Raw genomic sequence first — 19,243 nt, 5'->3', positions numbered from 1 at the left:
TCAAAAACAGTATGGTACTGGCACAAAAACAGACATATAGATCAATGGAACAGAATAGAGGGTCTACAAATAAACCCATGCTTTTATGGTCAATTAATCTACAACCATGGAGGCAAGAATATGCAATGGGGAAAAGACAGTCTCTTTAATGAATGGTGTTAGGAAAAGTGGACAGCTACATGCAAAAGAATGAAACTGTACCACTTTCTTACATCATACACAAAAATAAACTCAAAATGGATTAAAGAGGGCGCCTGGGTGGGTCCGACTGTTAAGCGTCTGCCTTCGGCTCAGGTCATGATCCCAGGGTCCTGGGATAGAGTCCCACATCTGGCTCCTTGCTCAGCGGGGAGCCTGCTTCTCCCTCTGCCTCTGTCCCTCCCTGCTTGTGCGCGCATGCGTGCTCTCTCTCTCAAATAAATAAAATCTTTTAAAAAATGGATTAACGATCTAAACATGAGACCTGAAACCATAAAACTCCTAGAAGAAAACATAGGCAGTGATCTCTTCGACATTAGCCAGAGAAACATTTTTCTACAAATGTCTCCTTAGGCAAGGGAAACAAAAGCAAAATTAAACTATTGAGACTACACCAAAATAAAAAGCTTTTGCACAGTATAGGAAACCATTAACAATATAAAAAGGCAACCTACTGAATTGGAGAAGATATTTGCAAATGATATATCTGACAAGGGGAAAATATCCCAAATATATAAAGAATCTCTACAACTCAACACCAAAAAGACCATCTGCTTAAAAATGGTCAGAGGACCTGAATAGACATTTTTCCAAAGAAGACATATGGATGGCCAACAGATACATGAAAAATGCTCAACATCACTAATCATTAGGGAAATGCAAATCAAAATTGCAGCGAGATATCACTTTACACCTGCCAGAAAGGCTAGAATCAAAAAGATGAGAAATAACAACTATTGGTGAGGATGTGGAAAAAAAGGAACACTCATGCACTATTCATGGGAATGCAAATTGGAGCAGCCTCTGTGGAAAACAATATGGGAATTCCTCAAAAAATTAAAAATAAAATCACCGTATGACCTAGTAATTCCACTACTGGGTATTTACTTAAAGAAAATGAAAACACTAAGTCAAAAGGATACATGCAGCATGTTTACTGCAGCATTATTTACAACAGCCAAGATATGGAAGCAGCCCAAGTATCCATCAGTAGATGGATGAAGAAAATGTGGTGTATATATACACAATGAAATATTACTCAGTCATAAAGAAGAATGAGATCTTGCAATTTTGCAATAACATGGATGGATCTAGAAGGTACAATGCTAAGTGAAATAAGTTAGTTAGAGAAAGACAAATACCATATGGTTTCCCTCATGTGGAATTTAAGAAACAAAGCAACAAAGAAAAAAGAGACAAACAAAAAAAACAGACTCAAATACAGAGAACAAACTGGTGGTTGCCAGAGGGGAACTGGGTGAGGGGATGGTGAACTAGATAAAGGAGGTTAAAAGTTACACTTACCATGGCGAGCATTGAGAAATGTATAGAATCAGTGAATGATGAATGATTATATTGTACACCTGAAACTAATATAACACTGTATGTTAATTATAATTCAGTAAAAATATTGCCTAAGGTTAGACTCCGAGCAAATGGCTGAATCAGAATTCGAACTCAGGAATTCTGACCGTAGTCTCCCATTGCTATGCTATAGTGCCTTCTTACTAGTTAGAGCCTCTAAAAAAATTGCTTTTGTTTGAGGGGGAGGGTGGCATGAAGGGATTGTAATTTTGTATTACATAGCTGATGCTGGAGGACATCACAAGAAATGGCTGTGTCAAACTCAAGACTATTTAATGCCTGTAAGGTAAAGAGGATGTGGTCCACCTTTACACGGTGCCCCCTTTGGGAGAAACTAGGAACGGAAGGTCTCTGAAGTCTCACTCTACAGAAAAGCTGTACTGTTTCCTGAGTAACCATTTGACTTCATCTTAAGGTCACTGTGAATCTTGAAATTATGGAACTGATCATGTTTCCTTTTTTACTGTGACCAACCAGGAAGCCTACTTTTGTGACCCACCTCTAAGAATTAGGGCTTGCACTTGATATATTAACCAGTCTTTTTTTTTTTTTTTTTTGCTCTGATATCCTTCCTTTTCCATGTTCTGTCCTATTGAATTGCATGTACCACAATTTCATGCCCTCAAACCTTTTTGGAATGCACTGGTATATGATACAGACATACATCTTCAGGAGCTCTTGAAAATTTAATGCTTTCTAGAAATTGAAATGCAGGTGTCCGGGTTAATATGATGGCATATAAGCAACTACCTATCCTAACTTCCCATTCAGGGAATTCTGAAAGGCGTCCCCCCCCTTACAAAATCCAAACAAAACAACAATAACAAAAGTAACTAGCACTTAGGAATCAAATCTAAAGGTCAGCCCATATGCCCAAGTCCTGTTCTTATCCACTGAATGCAGCATCCTAGGGAGAGCAGAAAGAAAAGAACAGAGAATATACCCTGGGAAAATAATAAATGTTAGAAAAATGTTAACAAGTTCAGGGCGCCTGGGTGGCTCAGTTGGTTAAGCGACTGCCTTCGGCTCAGGTCATGATCCTGGAGTCCCGGGATCGAGGCCCACATCGGGCTCCCTGCTCAGCGGGGAGTCTGCTTCTCCCTCTGACCCTCTTCCCTCTTGTGCTCTCTGTCTCTCATTCTCTCTCCCTCAAATAAATAAATAAAATCTTTAAAAAAAAAAAAAGAAAAATGTTAACGAGTTCAGTCACCTGTCACCTCTCATTTCTTCTACTGGCTGGAATACAGAAATCAAGCAGATTCTTCCATAACTATGCAGAACTATTTCTGAAATGGTCTCCTTCCCTCACTTTCCCTTTGCACCTTTAGGTTAAGAATGTGACAATGAGAAAATCATCATATACAACAATTGGTAGTAAATACTGAAACTACTGAAAAATCCAGAGAGAAATAAAAGAACCTAAATACTTAATATAAGGCCAAAGCAGCTCTTGAAGATTTATTTGGCAAAAAAGAGAGGTAAGGTTCTATAAACTGAGTCCTAATTAAATTTATAATTATGGAGATGGGAAAGGATGGGGGAGGGGAATAAAAACATTTTAAACTCCATGATACACATCAGAATAGGGGGAAATATACCTTCTAAGTCACTATAAATGAAAAGATCAAAATATGTAGCAAAAGCCAAAAGCCAATAAATGAAACAGCAAAAAAAAAGTCTCAAATCACCATAAAACATTAAACAAAGTGACATAAGTAGGACTGAACTCATCTGTATTAAAAAGAAAAAATATAAAAATAATAAAAAAAAAGAAAAAGAAAAAAATAATTTTGCTTCACAACTGAAGTAAAAGAGACTCTGAATGAGTTAAAGAGCATCCAACTATGTTTCTTATAACAGTGAGACCAAAATCAAATTACACTAGAAAAAAATAAGAGAATAAAATGAATCAGGCAAATAAAAATAAGAGGTGGCACTGATATTATCAAAGGAAAGTTCAAAACAAAAAGGATTCGATGAAACAAAAACACATTTTGCACATTGCACATTGAAACAAGCTGAAATTCATAATTAGATAATAGTTATTTATGAGTTAATTAACATAACCTCAAAATTTATGTAGCAAATAACTATTTAGTATATAAGAAGAGACAGAAATACAACTACAGTGACATACTAAAATATCAATATCATCTATGACAGAGCAAGTTGTTAGAATATATCTAGGTAGTTTAAATAATGTAATTAGTAAAATTGAATTAGTAAATGTAGCAAAATTTTATACCATAGACATTCTTTTCAATTCCACTGATGATTTTTTAAAACTGAGTCCATGCCAGGGCATAAAGAACATGAATAAAGTTTACAAAATATAATGACAAAAAAACATATTTTCATTTCTTCATTAAAATTCATTGAAACTAGAACTTATAAGAAAAAAACTCTCAAAATAACTGTCAGGCCAATAAAACCCCAAACTGTGATGATAAACCCTTTAGAATTGCACTGTTCCATACGAGAACCACTAGATACATGTGGTTATTTACATCTAAATTAACCAAAATTAAAAATTCAGTTCCTTAATCACACTAGCCACATTTTAGTCTTTAACCACATCTTAGTCACACCATAGCCACAGGGAGCTTGTGGCTGCCATACTGGACAATGTAGATATTTCTATGCATTTCCATCATCATAGAAAGCTCCAAAGAATAACATGACTTTTAGAAAATAGAATTCATGATAATAAATGGGGACCAAATAGTTATTCCCCAGTAGATATAGCTCTCACAAGAATGTAAAAGAAAACACGAACATTCCAGGATAAAAATGTAACAAAGACATGAACTAATAATTCATAAGAAGGAAATGTTAACCAAAAATAAGCCTATGAAAAATATTAAACATAATATCATTTTGCAACTATCAAATTAATAGTGATAAAAAATTATAATATACTTCATACTAATTAGAGTGTGGTAAGTCACTCATAAACTGATGAAGGTAAATAATAAAAACTTTTGACAAAATCATTCTAGAAAACCCCCATTCATTAGTCATTCTAGAAAGCCCCAGTCCAGGAGCAGTGGTTCTGACACCTAGCTATACATTGGACTCACTCTGGGGACTTTAAAAAAATACAATATCTGAGCCTCCATACCCACAGATCCTTATTTAATGGCCTGAGATGGAGCCTGGGCATGGGTACTTTTCAAGCTTATGGAGAGTCTGATGTGCAGACCAGACTGAGAACCATTATTCTAGAGTTATAGAGATACAACTTCAGGGTCTGGGGTACAATAGAAACCTCATTTGAGTGTGAGGCTTTAAGAGCAAGGGCACTTATGCCTGCTGTTTGGCTCCCCATATGGGGCTGTAGCAGGTAGCCAGCCCACTGAGTTCCCGATGTACCCATGTGGTGGGAACTCATCAGGAAAAGAAGACTGCGTGGAGGTCAAGGCCGAGAGGGGCTAAGGCAGTCCTCTGGCTCCAGAATGACACAGGGAGAAGTTGGTTTATTATGTACTTTCATGAAAAGAACCCAAATTATACCAAAAGAGGATTGACATACCTGGAGTGGCCAGAATGATGGGGATGCCGCGGCAGCTATTTTCATGGACCCTTGGAGAGTAGGCAAGACCCAAGGTTTTCATGTTAACGCTGGAAACAGATGCGTCCCTCCCCACCCCCACCCCCATGTCTTAAAACTCTGTAACCATCTGGAAGTTGGATGCAATCCCAGGTGAAAAAGCCAGCGAGGAAAGATGGAATGGATTGAGACTGTCCTGAATTGACTGAGACTAAAATAAAGTTTCTTTCACTTTGGATTTGAACTTAAAATTAAGAGTTTATGGTCTGAGGTATTCTTACTCACTACACATTCATTATCTAGTGTACTAATCACAAGATCCCAAACAGGCACTCCTGTTGTAATCGTGATTTTATAGATGGTAATGCTTTGATTCAGATAGAAAATAATTTACATTTCTAACACCTTTTGCTTTATGTACTTTGATGTTATAGGACTCAATTCATAAGGGCTCATGACCGTTATGTCTTAGTAATGAGATGCACCTGGTTTTAATGTAAAGGGTGTTTTATGTGTCATTTAATGATTTTTGTCCGGACTTCTTACTTTGATTATAATATTATATATTCGACTTGTGCTTTTCATTTGTGTAATGTTACTTTTGATGCTTCTATAAGCATTTCTTTTATGTACCACTAATTTTTTTTACAGTCAGCACGTAATCCAGGAAGGGAAGGAGGGAGGGAAAGAAGGGAAGCAACAGAAACTCAATCACTGTGAGGGGTTTTTTGACATTTCAGTATAAGTGAATAGGAAAAAAAAGCTAAAAAGAAAATAGTTTGAATATTATAATTAATACGATTAAATTAATACATACGTCAATTTTTTGTACCCTACAAAGAAAACCCCTTATTTTCTATACTCACTCATGGTAAAATTCATACTAAACCAGGAATTAATGAAACATTTTTTTCTAAAGAAGTTTATCTGCCAAACATCTATAGCAAATCTCACATTTGAATGAAGCATTAGACATTTTTTTTTTAAATCAGAAGTGAGATTAGAATGCTCACTATCAATTTCTTCTATTCAACATTATATTGGAAGTTCTCTCCAGGGCAGTTTTTTGAAAGAAAAAAAAATGAGAAAGAAGAAAGAGAACAATAATAGGAATAGAAGGGGAAAAAAATGGCATTTTTGATATTACCCAGATGGAAATCCTGAAATAATCTACAAGTATATTATTAGAATAAGTACCTATGATTTCTATATTCCAGTCACAGAAAATACAAAGAATATTCCAATTACAAAAACCAAAAAGAAATACCTAGGAATAAATCTCAATCTTGCTAACGATACATATGTTCTTTATGGAGAAAATTACACAACTTAAAGAAAACCTACACAAATGGAGCATGTTTATAGACAGAGATATCCAATATCATAAAGAAGACAAGCCTCCTCAAATTTATGAATTCAGTGTAATTCTAATCAACTCCAAGCAAGGGCATTTGTAGGGTTTGAAAAACAAATTCTAAAATTACTTGGAAAAGCAAAATGCAAAGAACAGCCAAGATAATTTTAAAGAATATGGAAGTACACAACTTGTCCTACCATGTTGTAAGTCTTGTTACAAATATGTTACACGAAACTATTGTTCATCATTGTTGAATCATTGAACACTATATCAAAAACTAATGATGTACTGTACGTTGGCTAATTGATTTTAATTACAAAAAATATTCGCAATAATGTAAGTAAAGGGCGCATATGGTCAATATAGCTATTGTTATGTACAAGTACGTGCACCTGGCTTTAAGCAGCAGGTGCAGTGGAGAGCAGACTCTGGATTAGGAATGGAGAGACCTGGGGTGCCTGGGTGGCTCAGTTGGTTGCGCGACTGCCTTCGGCTCAGGTCATGATCCTGGAGTCCCGCGATCGAGTCCCGCATTGGGCTCCCTGCCCAGCAAGGAACCTGCTTCTCCCTCTGGCCCTCCCTCCTCTCATGTGCTCTCTCTCTCTCATTCTCACTCTCTCAAAATAAAAAATTAAAAAAAAAAAAAAAGGAATGGAGAGACCTGGATTCAAATCCTGACAGTGCTGATCATTTGTTAAGCAATAAAATTTCCTTTTCTCTCAAAAACCAAAAACAAATATATAGTAAATAAAACATTGAGTTAGAGGAGAGAGCCCAGAAAGAGACCCAAGCATTTACAAAAACAATTTATGAAAGAAATGGTTTTATAGATTAGAGAGAAAAAGAGATGGGACAACTGGAAAAAAAATTCAATTCTACCTCATGTCATCCACAAAAATCCATTCCAGGAAAAATATAGACCTAAATTGTAAAAGCAAAATTAAAAAACAAAAGGAATTTAGAAGAATATCTACGAGATTTTATTCATGACTATGGGATAGGGAAGGAATTCATAAGACATAAAAATAAAAGGTACCAGCCATAAACAAAAACACTGACAAATTTAGCCATAATAAAAACTTTTATTCATTCAAAGATACTATTTTAAAAAGTGAAAAGACAAGACACAGCCTTGGAAAATATACCTGTAATACACACAGTTAACAAAGAATTACTCGCCCAAGTTCTGAAATACATAAATCCTGCAAATTGATAAGAAAAATATAGTAATCCAATGTAAAACTAGGCAAAACGTATAAATAGGCTATTCACAGAAGAGGAGCCATTAAGTGGCCAATAAATTTATAAAAAATGTTTAATTTCACTAATACTTGGAGAAATTCAAATTAAATACAAAAATGAATTTATATTAACAGCCTTTGGATTAGCAGTTAAAAAGATTGTCAGTTCCAATCCCAAGATGCAGGAAAATGGGGACTTTCTTAGATGTTGGTGAAGGCATATTAGAGTAACCAATGTGGGAATATCTGTTAAAGATTTGCATGCCATAACACAGGAATTCAACTCCCAGACAAGAATGTTTTTGTTTTTGTTTTTTTTAGACAAGAATGTTTTTAGCTGCATCCTTTGTAAGGGGAAAAAAAAGGAAGCAAATTCAGCATTCATCAACAGCTAAGTGGATACACTGTGGTTATAGTCGTACTGTGGGATAGTATATGACAGTGAAAAAAAATTAAAACTAAAACAACACGATCTACATGGATTATGTGTTCTCCACACACATAATGTGGAGAACAAAGTTAATTGCTGAATATATACAGTATAATATGAAGTTTAAAATCATGGTGAACAAAAGTATATATTGTTCAGGATAAATACGTATGTATTGAAGTCTTTATCAAGTTGAGGAAGTCCTCTTCTGTTTCTAGATTTTTTTTTAAGATTTTATTTATTTATTCATGAGCGACAGAGAGAGAGAGAGAGGCAGAGGCAGAGGGAGAAGCAGGCTCCCCGCAGAGCAGGGAGCCCAATGCGGGACTCAATCCCAGGACCCTGGGATCATGACCTGAGCTGAAGGCAGACGCTCAACAGACCGCGCCACCCAGGCGTCCCTCTTCCTAGATTTTTTATCATGAGAAGGTGCTGGACTTTGTCAAACACTTTTTCTGCATCAATCGATATGATCAGTGATTTTTCTTGTTTAGCCTGTTATTAGAGTGGATTACATTGGCTGCTTTCAACTGTGGAACCAAGCTTGCATTCCTGGGATAAACCCCACTTGGTCATAGTGTGTAATTCTTTTTATGTATTGCTGAATTTTATTTGTTAATATTTTGTTAAGGATTTTTGCATCTATTCATAAATGATACTAGTTTGCAGTTTTCTTTGTATGGCCTGTCTGATTTGGTATCAGGGTAATATTAGTCTCATAAAATAAGCTGGAAACCTTCCTTCTCTTTCTCTTTTCTGGAAAAGACTGTATAGAATTGGTATGAATTCTTCTGTAAACCTTTGGTGGAATTCTCTAGTGAAAGCATCTGGGCCTGGAGGTTTCTTTTTCAAAATTGAATTATCAATTCAATTCAGTTTAATTCTTCAGTTTCTTTAATATATTTATGGGGTTATTTAAATAATCTATCCCATAGTGTGTGAGCTGTGTTTTATTTTGAGAAATTGGCCCATTTCATTTGTCAAATTTACGTCTCTTTTTTGTAGTATTCTCTTATTGCCCTTTGATGTCTGTAGAGTCTGTAGTCTCATCCCATTTCACTTTCAACATTGGTAATTTATGTCTTCTCTTTTTTGTCAGTTTTACAAGAGAGGGGTTGGCAATTTTATTGATCTTTTCAAAGAACTACCTTTTTATTAATTTTTCTCTGTTGTTTTTGTTTTCATTTTCAATGATTTCTGCTCTTATTTCCTCCTGCTTACTTTGGGTTTATTTTGCTCTTTTTCTAGATTCTTGAGGTAGGATCTTCTTGATTTGAAAATCCTCCACTTTTCTAATGTATGCATTTAGTGTTATACATTTCCCCTTCAGCACTGACCTGGCTGCATCCCACAAATTTTGATATGGTGTATTTCACGTTCATTTAGCTTGATATATTTTTAAATTTCCTTGAGAGTTTCTCATAGACCCACGGGTTATATAGGAGTATGTTGTTTGTTTCCAGAGGTTTGGAGATTTTTCTGTTATCTTCCTGTTATTCTAGTTTGATTCTATTGTGGTCAGAGAACATACGTTGTATGATTTCAATTCTTTAAATTTGTTAAAATTTCTCTCATTGTTTTGTAATATACCTCTCTGTCTCTGGTAAAAAATTTTTGCACTGAAGCCTACTTTATCTGATACTAATCACCGCTCCTGCTTCCTTTTGATTAATGTTTGCATGATATATGCAAACACATTTCTATCCTTTTACTTTTGACCAGCCTACCTTGTTAAATTTCAAGTGAGTTTCTCGTAGATAGCATATAATTGGGTCACGTTTTTAAAATCTACTCTGCCAACCTCTGCCTTTAATTGGTGTATTTAGACTGTTTACTCTAATGTTAATTGCTATTATATAAGGGCTTAAGGCTGCTTTTGTTTTTTGTTTTGTTTTGTTTTTCGGTTCTCTATTTCTTTTTTCTGCCTTCTCATGTATCACTGAAATGTTTTTAAAACTCCATTTTTATCTATCTATAGTATTTCTTGGATGTATCTCACAAAGTAGCTTTGTTGGTGGTGTTCTAGGTATTACATTATTCATATGATTTATCACACAGTCTACAGTTTAACAGTTCAAGAGAAATGTAGAAAGCTTACCTCCCTTTAAGTCCTTTCATTCCTGTTTATAATTGCCTTAAATTATGCGTAACTTCTACACATATTGAGAATCACATTAGATGCTATAATTTTCCCTCAATCATCAAACCTTATTTAAAAAACTCAAGATGAAAAAAACTTCTTTATATTAATCCGTATTTTTACTTTATTGTTCTCTTTTCCTTCCTGTTGTTCCAAATGTCCTTCTTTAACATTTTCATTCTGTTTCAAGAACATTCTTTAGCCATTCCTTTAGGATATAGGTCTGCCGGCAACACAGTCTCTTTGTTTTCCTTCTACCTGAGAATGTCTTGATTTCCCCTTCATTCCCAAAGGACATTTTCACTGAACACAGAATTCTAGATTAACAGTTTTTGTTTTTTCTTTTAGCACTAGAAAATGTTGATCTACTTCCATGGTTTCTGGTGGTACCGTGATTTCTGATAAAAAATCCGTTATCATTTGATTTGTTATTTCTGTATAATGAAGATGTTTTCTCTCTCATTGCTTTAGGATATTTTTCTTTGTCCTTAGTTTTCAAAAGTTCGATTATGGTGTGTCTTGTTACAAATTTATTTGTGTTTATCCTGTCTGGGTTCCATCATCTTCTTGAATTTGTAGATTTTTGGCTTTTGCCAAATTTGGGGAATTTTCTGTCGTTATTTGTTTGAATACTTTTTCAGCCACATACTCTTTTTTGCTCTCCTGGGTCGCTAATGACATAAACATCAGATCTTTCCATATAATCCTACATGTCCCTGGAGCTCATTTTGTCTTTCAGTCTATTTTCTTTCTGTTGTTCAGACTGGGCAATTTCAGTTGCTCGGTCTTCAAGTTCACCGACTTTCCCCCGCTCCGTCCTATCCATTTTACTACTGAGTCCATCCAGTGAGTTACTGTATTATTCAGGTATAAAATTTCCATTTGGTTCTTCTTTATATCTTCTATTTATTTGCTAAGACTTTTTTTTTTTTGGCTGAGATTGTCTGCCTTTTTCATTTTTTTCAATTGTGTTTATAATTGCGTCTTGAATCAGTTTTATGATAGTCGCTTTAAAATCCATCAGATCACTCCAGCATCTGTTTCACCTTGGCTTACCATTCACTGGTATATGTTGATTATCTTTTCTCATTCAAGTTGAAGTTTTCCTGATTCTTGATGAGTTTTTTCTTTTTTTAAAAAACGATACCTTGGACATTTGGGATAGTATATTGTGAAAGTCAGTCTTTTCACCAGAAAAGCCTTGGCTGACAGGGTAGAGAGAAAGGATGGAGCCACAATTTCGTCTACGGTGTCTGACCAAAGTAAGGCAGTTATTGTCTAAACGTTTTCTGTCTTGCCAGGCTGCCCCTTTCCTAGTCCTTTAGCTAGAGAGTACAAGCTTTTGGCTGGAGATGTGTGGTCTTTACCATTAATGTTTTGAGGTTATAGCTTCTCTAGCACCCAGTTCAGGATATCTGAGCCAAAAAAAAACCCCAGGGAACTCACCTCTGTGTTGCTACTCAGGTCCCAAGGTCCCCAGCTAGCTTGCCTTCTTCCTTCTACCTCTCAATCGTCTTGTGTTTATTTTAGATACAATTTGTGGGATTTGATTGTACTTAGTGGAGGAAATAGGGGAAAGTGCATCTCCTCCATGTTGTCTGAAATTGGAACTCTTGTTTTTATATCTTCTGCTGTTTCTAAAATATTTCAAAATAACTTCTTAAAAGATTAGATGACGCTGGTGAATATTAAAGTTGCCCACTCCCCGCCTCCTCGCTGCCCCCGAGGGCACCAACTCCCTTTTCCTGCTCAGCCGTGTCCTTCTCTTCAGGCCCCCCTCCCATCCCCCCCACCAACCCCAAGAAAAGAAATTTAAGCAGCTTCTGTTGAGAATAGGGCTAAGTGGCAGACAGAAACCAATAGCAAATCATGTTACATCCAAATCTGATCATGGGAAAAGGGGCTATCAAAGGGGGTTTTAATATTTTTAAGAGGGAAGTCATTAGAGGGTTATAATATTTTAAATATTTAACTATTAGTATAGTACTATGTGAAGGTTCTTGCTCCCATGAATCATCATGCACAGAGGATTCAGAGAAGAGACCAGCTACCAATCCAAAGAGATGTGTTTCAATATTTTAAGAACCAGGATAGTCACACTGGCACATATCAGCTGAATACCAGCCTTATCTATAACTACCCAATGTTCTTTTCCTGCCAACAGTAGATAGTGAAACTATAAAGATGAAGAAAGTTGTTTAAAAATATTTCTAATGACAAGCAGTACTTAATCAGAGTCAGGAAAGGGTGAACTAAAAGAAATATCTGATAATTCTAATTCCTTCATATTGCTAGAGGAACTCAAGAACCATGAAAAAATACATTAATTAAATCCTTTTGAGAGATGCAGTCGAGATCCTGTTGGTCACGAGTTAAGCGGAACTCTACAATCCTTTCATAATCAGAAGAACAAAATATTTCAGTACCCCAGGGTATACACTAATGTTATAAATGGACACACTGAAATTTCAAAAGCAGAATCCCAGTTGGATATATCCAAAAATCACTCTGCACACAGCAATGCAGAGATCTTGGGAGAGTTTGCCGTCTGATATTTCAGAGCAGGAAGCAGTTGGAAAAATCATTAAGAGCTCTGAGAAAAACTGAAATTACATTTCTAAAAGCTAAGAATAATTTACATTTTAAAAAGACACTATTTGAGAATCACAAAAGAAACTGATTGAGAGAATTAAAGGCATGTAAAACACTTCTTTTGTAGGTAGTTGGTTGAGTGGCAAACAGGACCCATGGCCAGGTAAGACAAAGGGATTGGACGCTGATCAGAACCAGTTTTGTATGTTAAGACCAAATGTCAGCTACTGGTCTACTTGCGGCCCTGAGGGATTGGAGGCAGGATGAGTTTGGTGTTGAAACCTGGGTGGCTGATGACCGAGACCATGTGTCTTCTCTGTTGGACAGACCCTTTGTCACATGGAAGTGGCTGTTTACATAGCTCTGTAAGACATTAAGAAAAAAAAAAGACAGTACATAGAGTTAACCTCCTGGTACACAAGAGATTTATTTGTTTACAGAGAAAATAAGCATTGCAACGTTGTAAGCACCAGAATATTGTTTAGAATTAATTCATAACAAACTAAAGGGAACAAAAGACATCCAAACAAGAAAAATAGGGGATGAGTTTCAAAACACATCATGTGCACGGTTGGATGAGCCTTAGGCTGTGTAGACTTGCCCAGTGATCAGAAGGCGGGAACCCCAAGTAATCACACGCTACTTTTCTATCCTGCTCATACCTTCTGTAATGATGCCTGGCACCATATTCTTTTACAATCATACCTAACCTGGCTTCGTGCACACACGCACACGCACACACATACTCACACACACACACACACACACACACACAAACAGACATGCACCCATATATATCCTAAAGTCCTTCCTAGAAAAGCCTCATCCACTGTGCTCTAAGGTTGGTCTGTTCACCAAGGATGAAGACACCAAGGATGTACCATAAGGCTCCATTGGGGACTATGGGCAGCAAGAAGAGTTTGAAAGAGAGAGACTGAAGGTAGAGCACAGAGTGGCCACAGAGGAAGCCACATTCTCCCTGGGGAGAAGCAGTGTAGCAGGGATTGAGAAAGTGAGGCAGAGGATTCTACAGAGAATAAGAAAAAATGGAGTGACCCATACCATAAGATTAGGAAGACTCCATCTATCAGGCAAACAGAAGCAATCTGAATCATGAAGGGAAATGGGCCTTTTTAAGGTATAATCAGAGCAAAAAGGGCACATTCCATGAGATGATACTATGTTAACAGAGGACCAAAAAAAAAAAAGAGAGAGAGAGAGAGAGAGAAGAAAACGAAGAGCTCCTCCTTGTTTGCTGCTGCTGGTGCTTCTTTTTTTCCCCCTACCATGGAGATGTTTTTCAAACTGGAAAGGGTAACAAAAACATCTTAAAAGAAGGAAGGCCCTGAAGAAGAAAGAAGACAGTGGAAGAGTAGGCCTCCTTTCTAAATCCGTTCAAGTTTCCACACCCAGGCACACTCTATCCCAGGGTGCTGGAGTAAACTACGGAAGTGCTTTCAGAGCTTGGTCTTGGAGAGCTCACTGACAGCAAGAAAAGTACGGGAGACAAATAACACTGCTTGGAACATGCAGAACAAAGGGAAACATGGGAACATGGGAACAAAGATTTACAAACTAGTGCACTTGACTTCAAACCTTAGCAAATTCAAGTTTGTGAAAGAAATGGTTTGCGCATTCATAAAACACCATAGTGAGTGATAAGTGTTGGAAGGAGTTTGCAAATTATGTCAAATTAATTATTTCAAATTAACTTAATTTCCCTTTTATTTGGGCAGGGGTCAACAAATATATAGCGCATAGGCCAAATCTGGTGTGCAGTGTGTTTCAGTAAATAAAGTTACTGGTACCCAGGCTATGGCAGTTAATTTACATATTGTCTATGGCTGTTCTCACACCACAAGTGGGAGGGTTGAGTAATTGCAAAAGGGTCTAGCCCTTCACAGAAAATGCTGACCTGAGTTAGAAAGCACCACTGATACAGTCTTGTCTTGATTTCTGCAAGGCACGTATCAAAGCTTCTCACATAAGGACACTAGAGAGATGTGAGTAGAAATCACATGGCAAGTAGGCTCTCCCTGGAACTGAGTGTCTGAAGACTTGTCACAGGACACTACTCTTGGCCAAGTCCTGGATCCTATTGTTGGCAGAGACTACGACAAAGGCATAGGTAGCATGCTTGCTTGTTTTACAGAAACTTATAAAACTGTAAATATGGAGGATGAACCAACACCCCAAATGATCGAATTAAACTAGAATGTGGGGCTGAAACCAAAATAATAAAAAGAAGAAAATAAAAGCTGCCCTCACATAAGAAGAAAATCAAGTACCTATGTGTTAGATGACGGAAGTCTGGTTTGGCAGTTCGTGTGCAAAAGACAGGTGAGCTTAACTGACCCGGAGCCAGTCGTGGGACCTATTGCTAAGAAAACCACCCCTGAGAGACACCGGCGAGACAGCAGACTGGGAAGCTCCAGGCCCTTGCTCCCCTGTGCAAACACTGAACAGTGAGACTAACTGAAACAACCTTGTAGGAGCTCAGTGAAAGAGCCCTAGCAACCAAGAGAATGCCCAATCAAGAAAAAGCGACATTAAAAACAGGAGGAAATTTCAGGGTTTTTTGCCAACCAGAGAGAGTAGAGCACTGTGCTGAGCTGCCTGGGGGCTGCCTGATGGGTCTCTGTGTCCCCGAACTCGGGTTTCAGAGGGCCACGAGTGACTCGGCTGGGATCCCACCCAGCTGAAGCTGCAGGAAGAAGCGGGCGAGGCTAGTGAAGACCCAGAGCTACGTACGCCTGGGGCAAGACATTACTAATTGAAGAGGACAAAAGAACATCTTCATAAAGTCCCAAGAAGAAGCTAGGGTAAGACTGTTAGGGAAGTAAAGACTTCAAAAAGCGGCTGTGTATGCTGGGGAAGCGGAAAAAAGCATACGCATAGGTCCAGGAAAAGTACATGCCCAGAAAAGGACTGGAAAGACCCTAAGCCTTCACACTGAACTGACCCTGGGCTCTGGACAAGACCTGGGGCGGCCTGCACACTTGGAGCGGTGGCTGCTTTTTCAAACGTGATGTCAAAACATCACATGGCACATAAAGAAACAGGAAAACATGGCTCATTCAAAGGAACAAAATAAATCTCTAGAAACCATCCCTGCAGAAAACTACCACCATCTTCTGCTTATGTGTATACAAATTTATAATACCAAGTAGGTATCTAGCACCTGACTTCTTTCTTTCTTACACCACACCCATCTTGTTGGTTCTAGATTATTATATATTATAATATACATGTATATATACATGTATATTATAATATATAATATATATTATATACATATTATATATACATATTATACATATATATACATCATATATATACATATTATATATACATGTATATTATATATATATTACATACATATATACACATGTGTGTTATAATGTAATATATGGTGGTATAGGATGTTGCTATATTACTGTAGGACAGATATCATTCTCAAGGCTCAGACATGATCTGATTTGCCCAACACTGTGCAGTCAGACAAAAGTAGAAACGGAGCTAGAACCTGGTCTTCTGATTTTGAATACAGTGCTCTTTTCACGGGTAACAGCCCACTTCCACTCTGGTCAGACTGTCTGGAATGCAGTTTTTGACTCTAAGTCCCACTGAAGGAAAGGTACAAGAGGACAGAAAATAAGATGGGAAAGGCCTGGAAACACTGTCCTATGGGACACCAGAACCATGGAGGGCCTTGGTGACAATTTGGTCCAGGGCTCCTGGAGTTTTGTCCTCAGGCTCCTAAGTGGCAGGTCGCAGTCTTTAAGGGGTTCCTAGAACACTCCCCACAACTGGTGAGATGACAACAAAGTGTCTATTTCAGAATCTGGGATGACTTCCTAGAACTTTGGTCTTGGGACTCTAATCCTTACCGTCTGTGTCCACTGTCACATGTAAAATGCTTGAAAACACCTTATCCTGGCTGGCTGTCCTGAACGTAAGCACAGCTGGAGAGAGAGGCCTCCACCCTCGAGCTGGTGAGACGCTGCCTGTTTAGGAACCCTGCCTTCTGGACATGCCAACCACCGTGTCTCCTCGTCCCTGGCAAACTAACCAGTCTTTATTCTCTTTCTGGTTCCCTCGGTCACCCAAAGGCGGGGTTCCTCACCTCCCTTCTGGGCTCAGGCAGAACTTCACCACCTACCCAGGCTATCAGTGGCAGCTCCCTGTTAGCCTGCAGGTCCTACGGAGTCCTCCAAGTTCCTTATTGTTCTTTCCATTGCTCACAGAGCCCCACCTTCTATCCCAACACCGGGTTACTTTCTCCCGTTCTCTCTCCCTTTACCTCTAGCCCTTCAGTCTCCCCAACACTGTCCAAGGTCTTTACTTGCTGTCATTTGTGAACACCGCTAGTGTGTCCAGAGACAAAAATGCAATGCCCCTCTGGTCGGGGCCTGGAGATATGCATTCACCTGTGTGTGGAGGAGCAAGGGGCATGAAGGGGTTGACGTGGCTAGGCTGGGCCAGAGCCTTTAAATCTAAAACCAACGGGATTTGGCCAGACTCCCAGGGCAGAAGATGGGCCAGCAATTGGAAACCTTCCCGGCTTCTCTTCACCCTCACTGAATGGAGCCCAAGTCCTCAAAGACCTCCTGCAGAGAGCACGTGCCCGCAACCTGGGAAGACCCCTGCCGGCAGAGTGGCTCAGTGGGCAAAACAGAAGCCTATTCTAAGCCCATTCTAAGTGGCCTAAGTAAGTGACCTTGGGCACATTCCCAACCTTTCTGAACTCATTTCTCATCTCTAAGCAATGGGAGACAAAAAAACCCACCCTACCTCAGAGGAGAGAGTCTCACTTAAAATACTCATTTCATTAAAAAAAAAAATCAGGAAATAGTGGGAAATAGATATAATTATGATATTAATATTTATATGAGAAACGTATGTAAAATGACACATACCTTTTATGGCCTGATCGGCCTCACTATCACTTACTCCTGATCCCGGGCGGGAATAGACGCTGCCCTCTGGAGGCTGAAAAGCCATTTCTTTTGACCATGGATAAGAATGAAATACTGTAGAATAGTTCTTGATAAGGTGGGAATCCTCGCCGCTGAAAAATGAAAAGTGCATGATCCCGTTGAGATGACAAGCTACCGAGCGCCACACGATCTACACCTGTGACTGCACTGGGTCACCTTTCTGGAGCCTTGTCAGTGGCCTATGCCCGTCTCTGTTGAGCTCAAGCGTTCAGCGGTACCTGCGGCAGGACTTACAGAGCACCGGGCATAGTAAAAGCTGTACATATTAGCATAAACCTCTCCTCCACCCGACAAGACATAGCTGAACGCCTGCTAAGGGCAAAGCATCGTGATGGATACTGGAGCGTACGTAAGATGAGTAAGGCACAGGTACTAATGCCCAGGACTTTAGAAATCGAGTGCAATTTACATATGGCCTCTCCTGCTATTTCAAGGACAGAGGATACGAAAATGTATTAGGACCACACACTGGGCAAACCTAATGCAAGTTTTGGGGACTGTGATTTTATTCCCCTTTTAGGATAAGGTTCGGGTGTGATTAGCGTGCCCAACATCCCTGTGTTTGGCCCAGTGCACTTCCTGCCACCAGGTTACTCTCCTTTGGGATTCACTTGCTTCTTGGCTTTGGAGCTCCCGGGGGGTGGCGCAGCTTCATGGACGGGAGGAGAGAGGCTCATCCTGCAGAGCACTGTGAACTAATTGGGCTTTGTTGCTTTGTTCACAGCAAGATTCAACATTATTTCTTAATCTTTAAGTTTATTCATTTATTAATTAGCTTTTCTCCTGTCATTTGTAAACTGTCTTTTCCTCATTTACCTTTGGGGGATCTATCTTCCTGTTTGCTCTGTCAATTTGTGTGAACTCTTTATATATTGAATTTTGACTCTTTTGTTACATTTTAAATAGCCTGCTGTTTTTCCTTTTACATTTGTTTTGGACCTAGAGAAACTGAAGATGTTTATCTAGTCAAAATGTACTCACCTTTCCCTCTGTGATTTTTCTTATTTCTCCAAAAACATTTCATTAATATTTTAAGCAACTTACTGGGGTTGACCCTTGAACCATGTGAGGGAGGGTTAGGGGTGCTGACCCTCCCTGCAGTCAAAAATCCACACGTAACTTTCGACTCCACAAAACCTTAACTACTCACGGCTTATTGTTGGCTGGAAGCCTTACCGATAACAAATATCGGTATATATAAGTTGATTCAATCAACATAAGTTGATTAACACATATCTTGTATGTTGTATGTATTAGATACTGTATTCTTACTCTTACAATAAAGGAACATAGAGTAAAGGCTATTAAGAAAATCACAAGGAAGAGAAAATACATTTATGGTACATCAGTACACTACTGCAAATAACCCG

The 19,243-nt window shown here is 38.3% G+C and overlaps 1 protein-coding gene across 3 annotated transcripts in view; it reads right to left on the bottom strand.

Annotated features, from left to right (window-relative positions):
• Positions 1–13,105: 13,105 nt before the first annotated feature.
• Positions 13,106–19,243, bottom strand: part of LRGUK (leucine rich repeats and guanylate kinase domain containing) — a 109,043-nt gene continuing 102,905 nt past the window's right edge. For all 3 annotated transcript variants that reach the window (XM_088018424.1, XM_088018423.1, XM_088018425.1), the window contains 2 exons: positions 17,793–17,944; positions 13,106–13,236 (listed from right to left, as the gene is read on the bottom strand). In XM_088018424.1, the coding sequence (XP_087874550.1) occupies positions 13,106–13,236; positions 17,793–17,944 (283 nt within the window). The remainder of the gene's footprint in view (positions 13,237–17,792; positions 17,945–19,243) is intronic.

This window comes from Eumetopias jubatus, unplaced genomic scaffold (genome assembly GCF_037043125.1).
Source record: "Eumetopias jubatus isolate StellerSeaLion01/CBP00866 unplaced genomic scaffold, mEumJub1_p1.0 scaffold_14, whole genome shotgun sequence".
NCBI lineage: Eukaryota > Metazoa > Chordata > Mammalia > Carnivora > Otariidae > Eumetopias > Eumetopias jubatus.
Note: the sequence above shows the minus strand (reverse complement) of the source record. Positions and strands in the feature narration are given on the sequence as shown.